The 14,587-nt window shown below is 42.5% G+C and overlaps 1 protein-coding gene across 1 annotated transcript in view; it reads right to left on the bottom strand.

Annotated features, from left to right (window-relative positions):
* Positions 1 to 10,103, bottom strand: part of LOC147252279 (uncharacterized) — a 37,496-nt gene extending 27,393 nt beyond the window's left edge. The window contains exons 1-11 of the mRNA XM_086221136.1: positions 9,698 to 10,103; positions 7,986 to 8,276; positions 6,851 to 7,120; positions 5,657 to 5,761; positions 5,432 to 5,488; positions 4,986 to 5,111; positions 4,559 to 4,594; positions 4,390 to 4,476; positions 3,266 to 3,502; positions 2,163 to 2,718; positions 552 to 691 (exon numbers count right to left, since the gene is read on the bottom strand). Of these exons, the coding sequence (XP_086077262.1) occupies positions 552 to 691; positions 2,163 to 2,718; positions 3,266 to 3,502; positions 4,390 to 4,476; positions 4,559 to 4,594; positions 4,986 to 5,111; positions 5,432 to 5,488; positions 5,657 to 5,761; positions 6,851 to 7,120; positions 7,986 to 8,276; positions 9,698 to 9,785 (1,993 nt within the window). The 5' untranslated portion in view covers positions 9,786 to 10,103. The remainder of the gene's footprint in view (positions 1 to 551; positions 692 to 2,162; positions 2,719 to 3,265; positions 3,503 to 4,389; positions 4,477 to 4,558; positions 4,595 to 4,985; positions 5,112 to 5,431; positions 5,489 to 5,656; positions 5,762 to 6,850; positions 7,121 to 7,985; positions 8,277 to 9,697) is intronic.
* Between the last annotated feature and the right edge of the window lie 4,484 nt (positions 10,104 to 14,587).

Here is a 14,587-nt window from a genome sequence, read left to right as displayed (position 1 = left end):
TCAACTGACAGCAGAGGTGAACCTGATATTCTCGAGCTCTACTGAATCATTACGGGCCTTGTGTTACAATTTGTAATCATTAGGCCTCAGATTGTCGCTGTTTAATGACCAATTTCACGTCATCATCCATCCATTTTCTACCTCTTGTCCTGTGAAGGGTCGCGGGGGGCTGGAGCCTATCCCAGCAGCCTTCGGACGAGAGGCGGGGTTCACCCTGGACAGGTGAAGCGTCGGCGACGGCGCTCACCACTGCACCGCGTTAATGACGTCATTAAAAAAATTCATTTGTTGAACTTCACTATTTTATTTTAAACATTAAAATAACTGAGAAAATCCACTGCAGATGGCCACGAATGAAAACACTTTGTTTCCAAGACCTCTGATTTAAGGAGTGGCAAGTACACCTCCTCCTGCTGCTGCTGCTCCTACTAGACATCAAACTCCTCAAATATTTAACATGTCTCTGTATGAACTTGGTCTGGCGGAGTATAATAAACACTCGGACAGCAAAAAGCAAGAGTTAAATAGTGCGTAACAACCAGAGAATTTACCAAGACCGAAGTTGCAGATAAAAAAGATCAGGATACGTGAATGAGCCATGGCCGTGAATCTCTCGTCTCCAGGCACGGACGAGAGTCCACACGTACACTCATGTATTTGGTCTCTTCTCCTCCAGCAGGTTCCGACAGATTAAAACCTCAACTCCACTGTACATTTCAGGGTAGGCAGTAGATGTGTTTAGCACGGGCGACTCTTACGGTGAAAGTGAAAGTATCAGTGTCTGGCCTGAGGCCATGAAACCTGAGCTTTCTTGGCGTTTCAGAAACGGGGTTTTCAGAATAAAAGTGCAAACTTGACCAGAGGGTTTTAGGATTAAGCACAAAACTTCAAGATAAACTACCTGAAAAAGTGTCACAAAGGTTATAATGAATACACACAATAGAGAATACCTGTAATAAATATTACACACAGCACCCATTTAGTAGAAATAAAGCAAATATAAAAATTGGTGAGTCTCTTTTTTATTAAGTACAAAAGATGACATTTGTCAACAGAATCATCCTTTTGATCTTCTTAAACTTGTTCATGGCTTTTACATTTATATCATCAGACAGTGCAGCGTCATTTTTCAGCTCCTCCTGAACCCAAGTTCAATATGTGACCATTCTCGTCCAGCCCGTGTTTTTTTGTGCTAAGAAAAATTCATTTAACTGACAACTACAGTTAATTTCTATTCTGCTCCTTTTTATTGTGACGTGGGTCAAACGTCATGATTTGATGTTCATATAATTCTTTCTGTTGATACTGTAGAATGTTCCTAATCCAATCCAAGGTCACGTCGAGAGCGATTCGTGCAGTTAAAAGTTAAGTAAGTTAATTAAAGCTTGATGTCATCAAATCAAAAGCTGGGTAGCGTTACACCCGTGTTAGTCATAATTGCTTAATTCATGAAATCATATACCAGCATCATCACTGGACACATTTTTGAAATACTTTAAAATATCCAAACTAAAAACAAACACACAAAAAAACAGCCACCCAAGCACAATAAAAAAAAAAATTGAAAAGCAAAATAAAAGTCAAAAAGATTCCACAGCTTCTGTATGGTCGTTGTTATTTTCAGAATCTGTTGACTTCCAGACACAAGGACTCCCTCTGGTGTAGCAGCATTTATGAGCACGGGGAGCTTCCTCTAGTTCAACTGTGTCTACTTGGTAGATATGATAGGAAAGGGTGCGTCCGAAAGCTTCGGTCATTCGCTTGAGAAAACAAATTCGCTTCTGTTCTTGTGAAATAAGCCGATCAAGTTGTTGATTCAGAGTCAGGTGTCTGTTTCTTTCTTTAAGTAGATAAAATAGGCTTCGGTTCATAGTGTGTGCTGTTTGTGAACTTGGCTCCTTTGTTTTTGGTTGATTTCTTTATTTTATTAGAACATTCATCCCTCCATGTGAATTTCCCAGAAGTGGAACCTCAACGACTCATCTTCCTCTAGACAGCGTTACCCTGGAAGTCCCCGAAGCTCCTTGTCATTCCGTCTTACATGTAACTTCCTCTGTTGGCGGCTGCTCTTCTACATTCACCACGTCGCTTGAGCGGAATTCCTTCTTTCATTCAGTCCTTTCACATGAAAGCTACTCAACAGCTTCACCTTTCAGACTCACCTTGACTGGCTCGTCACTCTGGACACTGTTTGTCTCCTCACCGTCACTTCGTCCTCCTCCTCCTCAGCGCTGTTGCCTGGTTGCTCGTCAGACACACCGGAGTCATCCTCGCCTTCACCTTCTGGATCTGGACCTCCATGAGCAGCGTCTGGAGAACCTTGAGAGGTCCTTGTGTTACCGTTGTCAGCTTTTCTCAGTGTGCTGGTCTGAGAGTCCTGGGTGGCAGCTGGGGACTGAACATCTTCCTCCTCCGTAACTTGCTGGTCACCTTCCCCGTCAGATACTTCTTCATCTGCAGAAACTGCTGAGCTCCTCTCTTGCTGGTTATCGTCTCTCTCCCGGGATTCCAACGGTTGAGTTTTTTGTGGCTCTTTCTGCTCAGGAGAGTTCGGGGATGATGGGAGCTCATCATCTCCTGGTGAATGGGATTCTCTGACAGTTTCCCCTGTTGCTCTATCAGAGACCTGCTGTGACTCAAGGTCAACAGCAGCAGGAGTGACATCGCTTGTAGGAGAAGACTTTGCTCCCTCATCTTCATCCTCCACTTCCTCTGAGCCTGAAACAGTAAAAAATATAAGACACTGTGAATCAGAACAGGAACATGTAGTTAAATATTTGCGAAGCTGTTACATGTTAATGTGAGGCTTTTCTTTTCAAAAATCAGTTTTGGGTCCATTTCTACAGCCAGTCATGGACTACACTGAAATGAGCAATCGAATCATGTAAACACACTTTTTCTTGAAACCGGTTGAGTTTCTCTTTCCTCTTTGAGCCAAGAAACACTGAAATTATTTTTCTAAAGAAACTGCATTCATAATTTCTGCAGCTCCCTTGGTACTCTGATGTAAAGTAGAGCTATGAAGCAACTGCAATCTACAATGTGTGTTACTTGCAAAGCGGCACGTTACTCTGACCGCTGGCAAACTTTGATCCTAAAAATGTCAAAAAAGTTTTTGGATGTTTTAAGCTTTTAATGGAGTTTTTGAGTGAAGGTAAGAATAACTTGGAAGTGCTTGATAGAATCCCCCAAACTAGCCAGAACCTGCACGGATCTGGACCTCCATGAGCAGCGTCTGGAGAACCTTGAGAGGTCCTTGTGTTACCGTTGTCAGCTTTTCTCAGTGTGCTGGTCTGAGAGTCCTGGGTGGCAGCTGGGGACTGAACATCTTCCTCCTCCGTAACTTGCTGGTCACCTTCCCCGTCAGATACTTCTTCATCTGCAGAAACTGCTGAGCTCCTCTCTTGCTGGTTATCGTCTCTCTCCCGGGATTCCAACGGTTGATTTTTTTGTGGCTCTTTCTGCTCAGGAGAGTTCGGGGATGGTGGGAGCTCATCATCTCCTGGTGAGACAATCAATACAATTAAACCACAGATACTTTCAAGGAAAATACTTGAACCCAATTTTAACTCACAATAGGTTTTGTCTTTCTTGTAATGTTTTCTGTCAGACCGCTATGTTTTCATGTCCATTCACATTACACAGTGCGTGCACCTATCATCCATCCAAGCCTAACTCAGCTGCTGCTGCTGCTGCGAAGGTAAAATCAGAGATTTAAATACTCTGCTAATGAGGCTACAAGCAGGAGCTACCAGGCGAACAAGTGTGGAGCAGGGGGAGAATATTTGAGCAGTGCTGTTGAAACCAAGGCTGCACGGTGGTGCAGTGGTCAGCACTGTCGCCTCACAGCAAGGTTCAAGGTTCGAGCCCCAGCTCCAGCACGAGATCTTTCTGTGTGAGTCTGCATGTTCTCCCTGTTCCTGCGTGGGTTCTCTCCAGGTACTCTGGCTCCCACTCCAACCGAGTTGATGCATGTTGAAACCAAAGTCGACAACAGCTGTGACTCAAGTCATCTTCAGTTGGATTGGAACAGAGGAAGAGCCGAGGAGAGCTGAAGTTCTCAACAGTGAACCCATGACAGCAGCCCACCTCAGACAACAACTTTTAACCAAACGCGCATCCCTGAAGGATGAACCGCTGGAAAAACTCAAGTTTCAAGAATCCATTCATAGTTTTAAGTGACATCACCAAAAATGTCACTTTTTCTCTGGTACTATTATCTCTGTCCAAACAGTACTTGAAGATATCAGTTAAGAGTTTGAGTAATTTACCACGCGTGTCAGGGATATTACAAATAAAATGGTTCATTAATTCAAGAAAAAAAAAAAAATCAAAACATGAAGTTAATATGAAAAGTTGCGGGTGTTCTTCAGCAAAACAAAACCTTACCTGTTGCTCTTTTATTCAGGGAAAATGTTTCAGATGAAGTCTGTTTGGAGTGAATCTCAAAATTCTGTCGATGTTTGTTGACAATTCCTGCAAAGAGACCACAGTCACAGACTGCAATATCCTTCCACTCTCAGAACTGCTCTGTTATCAACATTTGTGTTCATTCAACCTTTTTCTCGAATGTCTCCTAGATCCATTTCTTTTGCTGTTAACAGAAAAACAATCAAGTCAAATTTTGATTCAAAAGGATTTCTCACATTTTTCCCTGACTTTTAAATACATTTCCTCACTTCACTCTGCAGTCTACAGTATACGGTAGAACTGATGTACAAAAACACAGTACAATACAGGAACCGAAAGAGGGGATCAAAGATAAAAGGTGAGTATTTTATTTTATTCTATATACGACCAAACAAAAACCAAAATATAAATCACATCTTATGTCCAAGATGCTGCCTTTTTTTCTTTAGCCAATCAGCTGTAAACCTCTGTCAGTGCTACTGTTGCGGCACATATTCAGAGTGAAAGTTGAGCAGTAGTAACCTGTTGTCAGCTAAAACAGGAAAACACACCAAATCACAATGAGAGTCCTTCACCTGTTCGTTTGCTGTCAGGGTCACGAGACTCCACCTCAGAGTCCCTTTGGATCAGAGGCTGAAGCTGCTGCTTGGATGCAAGTGTGGCTGCACTGTGAAGGAGACGCATCTCTTGATCACTGGACCCTGAAACACATGACAGAAACATGAAAGAAACACTAGACAGAATGAAAGAGATCAAAGACTCAAGAGAAAAGTGGCATGAGCGTTCACTCTGGGAAAACACGAGAGCAGCAACCTGCATCAAAATAAATTATAATCAAAAGAAGAATTGTTTTGCACTATCAACAAACAACTGAAGAACAGGTAACAGAGGGGGCTTCACGGTCCAGCCATCTATATTTCATTGGATTTCCTGAAAAACCCGATTTAAAAAAGAACAAATCTGAAGTCCAACTACTGTCTTCAACTGGTTACTTGCAGCTGAGACACCTTCCAGTTCCTACCTCCACTTGGAGTTGGTGACGCTCCTTCTAAATTACCCTTCTTTGCCTTGTGACAAGCTGGAAGGATGGAAGAGGAAGACATAAGACATGAACTCTTACTGATGATTTACAAGGAAAATCTCTTTGTGTACCAGCTTGGTTTACTTAGTTATGGAAAAATATCTTCTAATTTCAAACTGTAATAATTTGAGTCATTGGTTGTAACATCATTTGTTTTAACTGCACCTTTGAGTCTTGTGCAGAACACGTAAGCCAGGAACGCGAGTAAGAAACACATCGCACCGATGATTACGACCACAACCGGGAGAGCGACTGTTCCAGAACTGAAGCCTGCACAGACACACAACAGTCAATCATTCATCAAAGTCCATGCACCGTATGTGTGTTCATTGTTACACTCAGTTTTTCACTGCAGTGTCGATTCACGGACGTAAACACCAGCCTTCACTCTTAAATTACAATCACTGGGCAACAGAATTTACTTTGTTCCAATCACACCGTTCTGAAGGCTCTACGGATCCATTTTTTTGTTGTTCCTGATCATGTGGAGCAGGAGAGCTGCAGCTAAACACCAGTTTCATCAAGGAGTAATCCCATTATATATTCATTCTTAGTTTCTTTGATTTGCTCTTGTTGTCACTAAAAAAAACAGAAATAAAACTTTCTAGAGATCGAAATTCATGCGTCTGCTTCACGGTCAGTGAATGCCGCAGTACATAACTCTACCTTCATGAAACTTATCACTAATAAAGTACACGTTAAAGAAAAGAACCACTGGTGATTCTCAATAATACCTGCACATCATCGGTACAGTTATTTTAATGGATCATTTTTGTAATCTGCTGCAGATGGACTTATCTTTATTGGCTCAGTTTTGCTCGAACTCTTTTTGCTGGTCTGTTTTTTCATGAGGAAATTGTGTGGTCATTTTCAGATCAGTTTAGCAATGTTTCAATTACGTTCTCACATAGGCAACATTTACATGTGATTTTCACTTTGTACAAAATGTCAGCAGCATGTAAATTTGGTTTTGTTTTGTTTGTTTTGTCTGTATCGGCTATCAGTCAAATCATTACTAAAACATCAGCAAAGAAATTCAATGTCATAAGTACCAAATACAGTAAAAATGAGTGAAAAAACAAGAGAGGACCAAGGTACACAGGTCTTTAGAAAATGGTTCAAATGCCTTTATGAACTTGGACCGATTGCTAAGTTGATGAAGGCATCTTCTCCATCTCAGAGACGTGTCTACCCTGGTCTGTTTTTCTCATTCACTGCATGCCTCTCACTAAAGAAAACCATCTTGGTTCAAGAAGCCTTCCTGATCTGCAACTTGTCAGAGGGAAAATTAGCTTCTTTGACTTCAACTGCTTGAAATGATGACTTAAAATATAAAGTGGATCAAATACCAGCTCTTACCAGGATAACAGTCCTTAGCGTTGAATGTAGCGTCTCCTCTGCTCAGGGGGTTGCTCACTTCACAGCTGTACTCTTCCTCCTCATGCTGCCCTCCCAGAGATATTGTTAAATTTGGCCCAGGCTGCTCGACTCCACCTGAGCGCCACATGAACTTTAAGAATTGAGGGTGTTTGGACTCTGCAGAACACACAAGTGTTGCCTGGACTCCCGACGTGTTACCGCGACCATTGTTGTTCATCTCACAGGCAATGGAGGGCTGGGGGACTTTGTCTATGCAGGCACATGAATGGAAATAAACATGTTTAGGCCAACCTAAAGAAATACAATACTGTGCTAAATGACATGGATCGATGCCCTAACATTCACCATATGAACCCATCAGCCATAACCTCATGACCACTGTCAGGTGAAGGGAACAACACTGCTGTCTCATTCCAGCGGCACCTGTCAAGAGGGGGATTTACAGTGTCTGGCAGAAAGTGAACATTTTTCCTTAAAGTTGGTGGGTTGCAAGCAGGAAATATGGCTGAGCGTCTGGATCAGAGCCACTCTGGCAAGGCTCCAGTTCTGATGTCTCGATGAACGGGTCACAGCGTATCCTTAACTTTGGGTATCAAGGACTGCTCTTGGTCTGCAGTGATTACTACCAACAAAAAAGCATCCCAAGGAATGATCGGTGGTGAACTGGTGACAAGGATACGGGTGACCGAGGCTTGTTGGTGTATGTGGGGAGGGAAAGACAAGCCTATGCTATGCCCTCCCACAGATGAGCTACTACACCGATTCCCTAGATGTTGACCAAAAAGAACATCTTTAAGAAGTGCTGGACAAATAAGTTCGATCCATGGAGGCCCTAACTTGCAATGTGCAGGACTGAAAGGATCTGCTGCTCAGGGCTTGGTACCAGATACCACAGCAAACCTGCAGGTCTGGTGGAGTCCAGAATTAGGCAGGTGGTCATCATGTGAGAGCTGACGGTGTTAAAAGGTAGTGGTATAAGTAGAACAACATGCTAATTCTACAAAAAGAAGAACTTGATCACAAACAGGATTACATTTCAATGCAAATAGCAAATATGAGCAAACCCGTTACATCAGAAAATGTGTTTTATATTGAACGTATGGAAGTAACTTACCTATAACCTCCAAATGATGACTTGAACGATGTAACCTCTTGTTCATGAACGCCTCCAACTCGTACTCTCCTCTGTCTTCATATCTGAGGTCTATGATCTTGAGTTCTGCAGAGGTCCAGTCCAGAGTGACCCTGTTTTCAAACGAGCCGTATACTTCTTCTTCTCTGCCATTAAAATCCACCACTTTGTTGCCATTATGTTTCCAGAGAAGCTCATCGGGTTGTCCAGAGATGGTCGGCACCATGATGATCTCCTGCCCTCTGAGAGCATATTTTGGAATCTGTCCAGCAGCTGGGAGTGAGAGGTGTGGATATTTTAGGTTACGACACGTGAATAAACTTTGAAGGGTGTGGAAGTCAAAATAAGAACCAGTTTGTCTGGTACACCCTTACAATCTAACATAAAATACAAATGATATATCCCACAATTCTTGTGAAAAAGCTCAATGAATCTGTGCTGGCAAGATACATTTGATGTCCTTGTGTAGAAACGTTTATTGGGTAATTTAGTGAATTTAAAATCCATCCCCTAGTGTCCCACCACCCTTTAGACAGATAAATAAGTACAAAAATAATGGGAAATGAGAGAAATCTTAAGTTTTAGCTCTTTCTCCCTCAGATACTGATGTGCGACTCCCCTGTAAACTACACCCACTCAAGAGCACTGCAGTCATTTGCTGCTGGATTACTGGAGGCTTCCATCAGCAGCACAACAAAGATCGAGTGATGCAGTTTTTATCAGATGCACAATGTGGCCCTAAACCCCTCCAACATCAGGGAAGCTCACCTCTTCACTTCAGACTCTGGCTAGCTTGCAATTGCTTTCTTGCTGCACTTTTTTAAACGAACTCTGTAATTTTGTTTTTATGTCAAATTGCATTCAAAGTTTTTATTTTAATTTCTATCATAACGATATGGCACAGTCGGGTTCTTTGAACGCTCTTACATCTATGTCGTAAAGCACTGGCGCGATGCGACTGGTGTTATATAAATAAAGTTGATTATCATTGTTCTTACTCTCATTACTGGAGGGGCCACCATGGACAAAGTTCGTGTCAGTTATGTCCTTCCTCTACAAGTGCCTGGTCCTCTGTACTTCTCTCATGAAGCATTATTACCCAGTTGCAGTACCGCTGTAATTCCCAAGTCAGTCCCAAACCGTCCTGGAGGCCATTTCTGACTGAGAGCAGGATGGTGTTGAGGCAGAAGAAGTTCTGATATTCTCTTGTTCCAGCTTCTAAATCATTCCATCTTTGATCATATAGTTACAATTCTGCCTCGTTGGGCTTTAAATCATTGGTGTCAAACAGCTGATTTGATGAATTGAATTTTCTTGATTTACAACAATTCACTGAGAAGGTCCATTGCAGATAAATCAGGGATGATAAATGATTACAAGTTGCAGCCCTGCACTTCCTGCGAGTCGCGTTTTGGTAAGAATTCCTACTGCTACTGCTCGTCCTCCCCCTCTTACACTACTACTACTGCTACTGCTACTGCTACTGCTACTTCCATTGTCAAACTCCTCAAGAGGCTGTAATCCCATTCAACGCAGCAGTACAAGGTACACGGTGTGAGCGTACCAGAGGCTCCCGACAGTTTGTTGTGTCCCTGATTGTACGTCACCTCCCCGCGTCCTGAGTGTTTCTATCAGTTCACGGTTCGTCTCTCGACACGTCAGGCTCGACAGATATTTACGACCAGAGAACTCACCGAAAGCCAAATTACAGAAGAAAAGAGTCAGTATGTGTGAATAAGCCATGGCAGTAAATCTCTGGTGCGAGGCCGCCGAGCAGGACATCGAGCCGAGTCCTCGCAGGTGTTGCAGGGTGAATCGGGATCCTCCTGCTTCGCAGAACCCGAACTATTCGGTCTCGTCGTCCCGAACACGTCCTGGCAGGTTAAAACCTCAACCCAACCCTATATCACCACAGGTGAACTGCTAGATGCGTTTCGTTTGGGTACTTCTTTTTTTTTCCGAAAGGGAAAGCACTGAGTCTTACTGTAGGTGTGACACCTGAGCGTGTCCGGTGTCTGATAGATAAGCTTTTCACAATAAAAGTGCAAATCTGCCCGGCTGGACAGTGGTTAGCGCAAACCTTTAAGATTGAATCAAATAAATTTGGTGATTCGGTTAGAAACCTTATGGAAGAAGACTGGGGTTACATGTGTAAATGGAAAGTACGTAAATCAGAATTGTAATTTTACACTCAAAATTCCAATACATGTATTTTGTTAATTACCTGGTTATAACATATTTGGTCAAAAAATATTGTTTACTAGAAACTAAAATTTGTGTTAATATAATTTTACAGCTTTGCAGTCTGCACATCTTTTTCCCCACAATTTCTGAATTACAGGATTGAAGGCCACGCTTAATGGATGAACGGTATAGAAAATGTCTGGACGTGTTGAACTGTGCTCTGTTTCAGACTTCCATCCATCGTCGTCTTCCGCTTATTCCTTACTAGTAAGGGTCACGGGGGGGTGGAGTCTATCCCAGCATCTACGGGCGAGAGGCGGGGTTCACCCTGGACAGGTCACCAGTCCATCGCAGGGCCAACATACAGAGACGAACAACCATTCACACTCACAGTCACACCTACGGTCAATTTAGAGTATCAATCAGCCTCGTCCCCTCTTGATGTCTTTGGACTGTGGGAGGAAGCTGGAGTACCAGAGAGAACCCACACAGGAACAAGAGAACATGCAGACTCCACACAGAAAGATCCCGCGCCTGAGCCGGGACTTGAACCTGGAACCTCCACCACCGTGCAGCCACTTGTTTCAGACTTACTTATCGATTAATTTGTATTACTGAGACTTAATTCAGTCAGCTTTAAGTATTTGAACTGCTTGGTAGACTCACACTTCCTTGTCAATATTCTAACAACATTAATATAGTTTGTTTATTTGGGTCCTTGTCTCATTTTGGATGATTTCTTTATTTTATCAGAACATTCATCCCTCCATGTGAATTTCCCAGAAGTGGAACCTCAACGACTCATCTTCCTCTAGACAGCGTTACCCTGGAAGTCCCCGAAGCTCCTTGTCATTCCATCTTACATGTAACTTCCTCTGTTGGCGCCTGCTCTGCAATATTTACCACATCACTTTAGCATGATTTCCTCTTTCATTTAGTCCTTTTACATGAAAGCTACTCAACAGCTTCACCTATCAGACTCACCTTGACTGGCTCGTCTTTGGAGCCACGTGGATGGAGTGACTACCAAACAACCAAAAGTCACTGAGAAGCAGTATTCATTTGTAACAAGTTCCTGTAACGGTGTTACTGTTATACTATCACTTTGTCCAGTAACGCGTTATCTTATTCCTGTTCATAACAGTTTTGCTCAATTGACCCAGCAAAGGTGAAGGATCGGGGGTCGCAGGCGACGGCTGTAGCCCAGTGCTGCCGTTACTCACACAAGTAGTTCAGAAGATGGAGCCAGCCAGGACTGTTATGACTGTTATCCCGTCCAAGTGGCAGCTCCAGTGCAGTAACCTACCCCATCTTTCATAGAGAGCTGCAGCGCCTGCGCCCCGTGGTCCAGCTGTTGCCAGTAACAGGCCTGTGCCCCTCGGGATAGTGCTGCTACATGCTAACTCTAGCATAAATAAGTCCTTCCTGCAGAGCAGTTTTTCAGCAGAAAAAAAAGGCCTGGATTTTCAGTTTCTGACTGAGACTTGGCAGAGGACCATGGATTACAGCTCTCTGACTGAACTCTGCCCACCTGATTGCTCCTCTATCTGTGCGAGGTCCTCCGAGGCCATGCTGGAGGACTTGCTCTGGTTTCTTCTTAGTGCTTCTAAAATAATAAGATTATGACGACTGGAATTTTCTCCTCTTTTGAGCTTAAATTAACCAAAGAAGACTGTTAAGTCTAATTTTACACATATTAAGGGACATATGCTGGGCCTTAGGTGTTTATTGTTTGTACATTTTTATGTTATTTTTTAATAAGATAAGATAAGATAAGCCTTTATTCATCCTTCAGTGGGGAAATTGGCACTGTTACAGCAGCAGAAACAAGTACAAGGGCAATAAATAGCAGATCAATCTCAGTACTAAAACTAAACATAATAAACTAAACTAAAATAACACTATAATAAACTATAATAAAACAACAGTCAACTGCAATCAAAACTAGCAGCATAAGTGTTGGCTATTGTACAGTTTAAGGTTTATTTTAATGTTTTGATTTTATGACCTCCTGGACACTGGTGAGTCATTCATGTGACATAGTGAAAGGTGCTGTACTCAATAAACTTCTGTCAGGTCCATTCACGTCAAGAAACACAAGAGATGATAATGAGCTTGATTAGTTTATTATCGTACAGATTGGCAGTACTGCTCTGTTCAGAGGAGTCCCCTGATCATTTTTCATGAGCACCATGCTGGGGACCAGCAGCGTGAGGGAAGGTTCTCCCAGTTTAAGACTGGAAGAGCAAACATACCCCCGTGAACAGAGCAGCAACATGACATGGAACAAACTATGCCATGTATACACGACAAGGTGGAGCTGGGGAGGTGGAGGGTAGCAAGTTGTGAGCAGGAGCAACTGTACAGCAAATAGCAGCAGCAGCAGCAGCAGCAGATAGCAGATAGCAGATAGCAGATAGCAGATAGCAGATAGCAGAGAGCAGCAGAGAGCAGCAGAGAGCAGCAGATGACAGCGGGCAGAGCAGCATAGCCAGAAGCTAGCAGAGCGGTAGTTGAGGCCAGGTGACATTTAAGTTGAGAGGGGCCAATCAGAAGTGAGGGATTTGATCAGCTGATGCGGAGCAGCTGTAGATCAGCTAATTGATCAGTTTGATTGATGGACACGGCCTAACAGAACTAACGCCAACGCTCGATATATCATTATCATGATGATTACTAGTACTACTGCTTCTGGTATTACTCCTGCTACTACTTTTACTATAACTACTAGACACTGTCCAACCCCTCTGTAGGCTGTAACTCAATCCACCATAGCAACACACACAATACAGAATAGGTTACATGTTGGACATGATCACTGTTAAATACAATGCTTGAACTTTAGTGAGACTAGTATGTAGGGATTGAAAATTTCAGGAACCCTATAAATGTGTGTGTGTGTGTGTGTGTGTGTGTGTGTGTGTGTGTGTGTGTGTGTGTGTGTGTGAGTGAGTGTGTGTGTGTGTGTGTGTGTTTCTATCAGTGCAAAGAGAGAGAGAAGAAAAAAAGATAAAAATTTAGAAGGAGCAACACAACCAGAGAATTTACTGAAATTGAAGATACGGATTAAAAAAAGCGGTAATCTGAATAAACCGCGGCGTGTCCTCCCTCATCATGACCCTGACCTTTGACCAAACAAAACTTAGAAAAAACCTTTAAGAGAGCCATATTAAATTGGTGATTTTAATTAGAAACCTTATGAGAGACGATAAGGGTCACAAGTTTGTTGTTTGGAAACAATAAAATACCTGACCTAGAATTTTGACTTTACAGTCGAACTTCAAATGTCCGTCCATCCATCCATCCATCCATCTTCTTCCACTTATCCTGTTAAGGGTCGTGGGGGGTGGAGCCTATCTCAACAGCCTTCAGGTGAGAGGCTGGGTTCACCCTGGACAGGTCACCAGTCTATCACAGGACCAACACATAGAGACAGACAACCATTCACACTCACAGTCACACCTACGGTCAATTTAGAGTATCAATCAGCCTCGTCCTCTCTTGATGTCTTTGGACTGTGGGAGGAAGCTGGAGTACCAGAGAGAACCCACACAGAAACAGGGAGAACATGCAGACTCACACAGGAACAGGGAGAACATGGAGGCGGGACTCAAACCTGGAACCTTCTTGCTGTGAGGCAACAGTGCTGACCACTACACCACTGCGCCACCCACAAGAAAACTCAATTAAAATAATATTATAATAGAACCCCAAAAATATTGGTTTGGCTCATATATATCTCTTGGCTTTCTCCACTTTCTAATCTTGACTCTCTAAATAAAAACTCAAGTGAAATAAATCTTATATGGTACAACATGACTGAAGTTTTTCACATTTTATATCCGGATTGAGTTCCATAAAATTCTCATCAGACTGTCTGCCTCACAATAGTGGTGTCTGCACTGACCCCTACAGGACAATAGGGGTGGTGGAGTGAGTATTATTGGTGTATTTTTATTTCCACTGATGATAATCATAGGTGAATGAGCTCAGCTCCCTTTTTGCAGCTAGCGACAGCTATCAGCATCATGTTAACAATTTAACTTGATGTGCTAGCCAGGTTTTTAATGATCAGAATGGGGAGAGCGTAGACTGGGCTGTCAGGAACGTGGGGGTTCTCGCTATGAACAAGTGGAACGGATCGGATAACCAAGCACTGGCGGAGGCTCGCCACCTCACAGCGTGAAGTGAAGGGAAACCAAATGATTTATGATCCGATTTAATGACTGGTTATATGTATTCTTTATTCAAACTCATTCTCCTGCATCTTTATATTGAATTTGTCTGCACGTTTTTGTAAAAAAAAAAAAATAAAAAAAAAAATATATATATATATATATATATATATATATATATATATATATATATATATATATATATATATATATATATAAACACCA

Source organism: Aulostomus chinensis, chromosome 12 (genome assembly GCF_037954235.1).
Source record: "Aulostomus chinensis isolate RoL2024-O1b breed Wild chromosome 12, RoL_Achi_v1.0, whole genome shotgun sequence".
Taxonomy (NCBI): Eukaryota; Metazoa; Chordata; class Actinopteri; order Syngnathiformes; family Aulostomidae; genus Aulostomus; species Aulostomus chinensis.
Note: the sequence above shows the minus strand (reverse complement) of the source record. Positions and strands in the feature narration are given on the sequence as shown.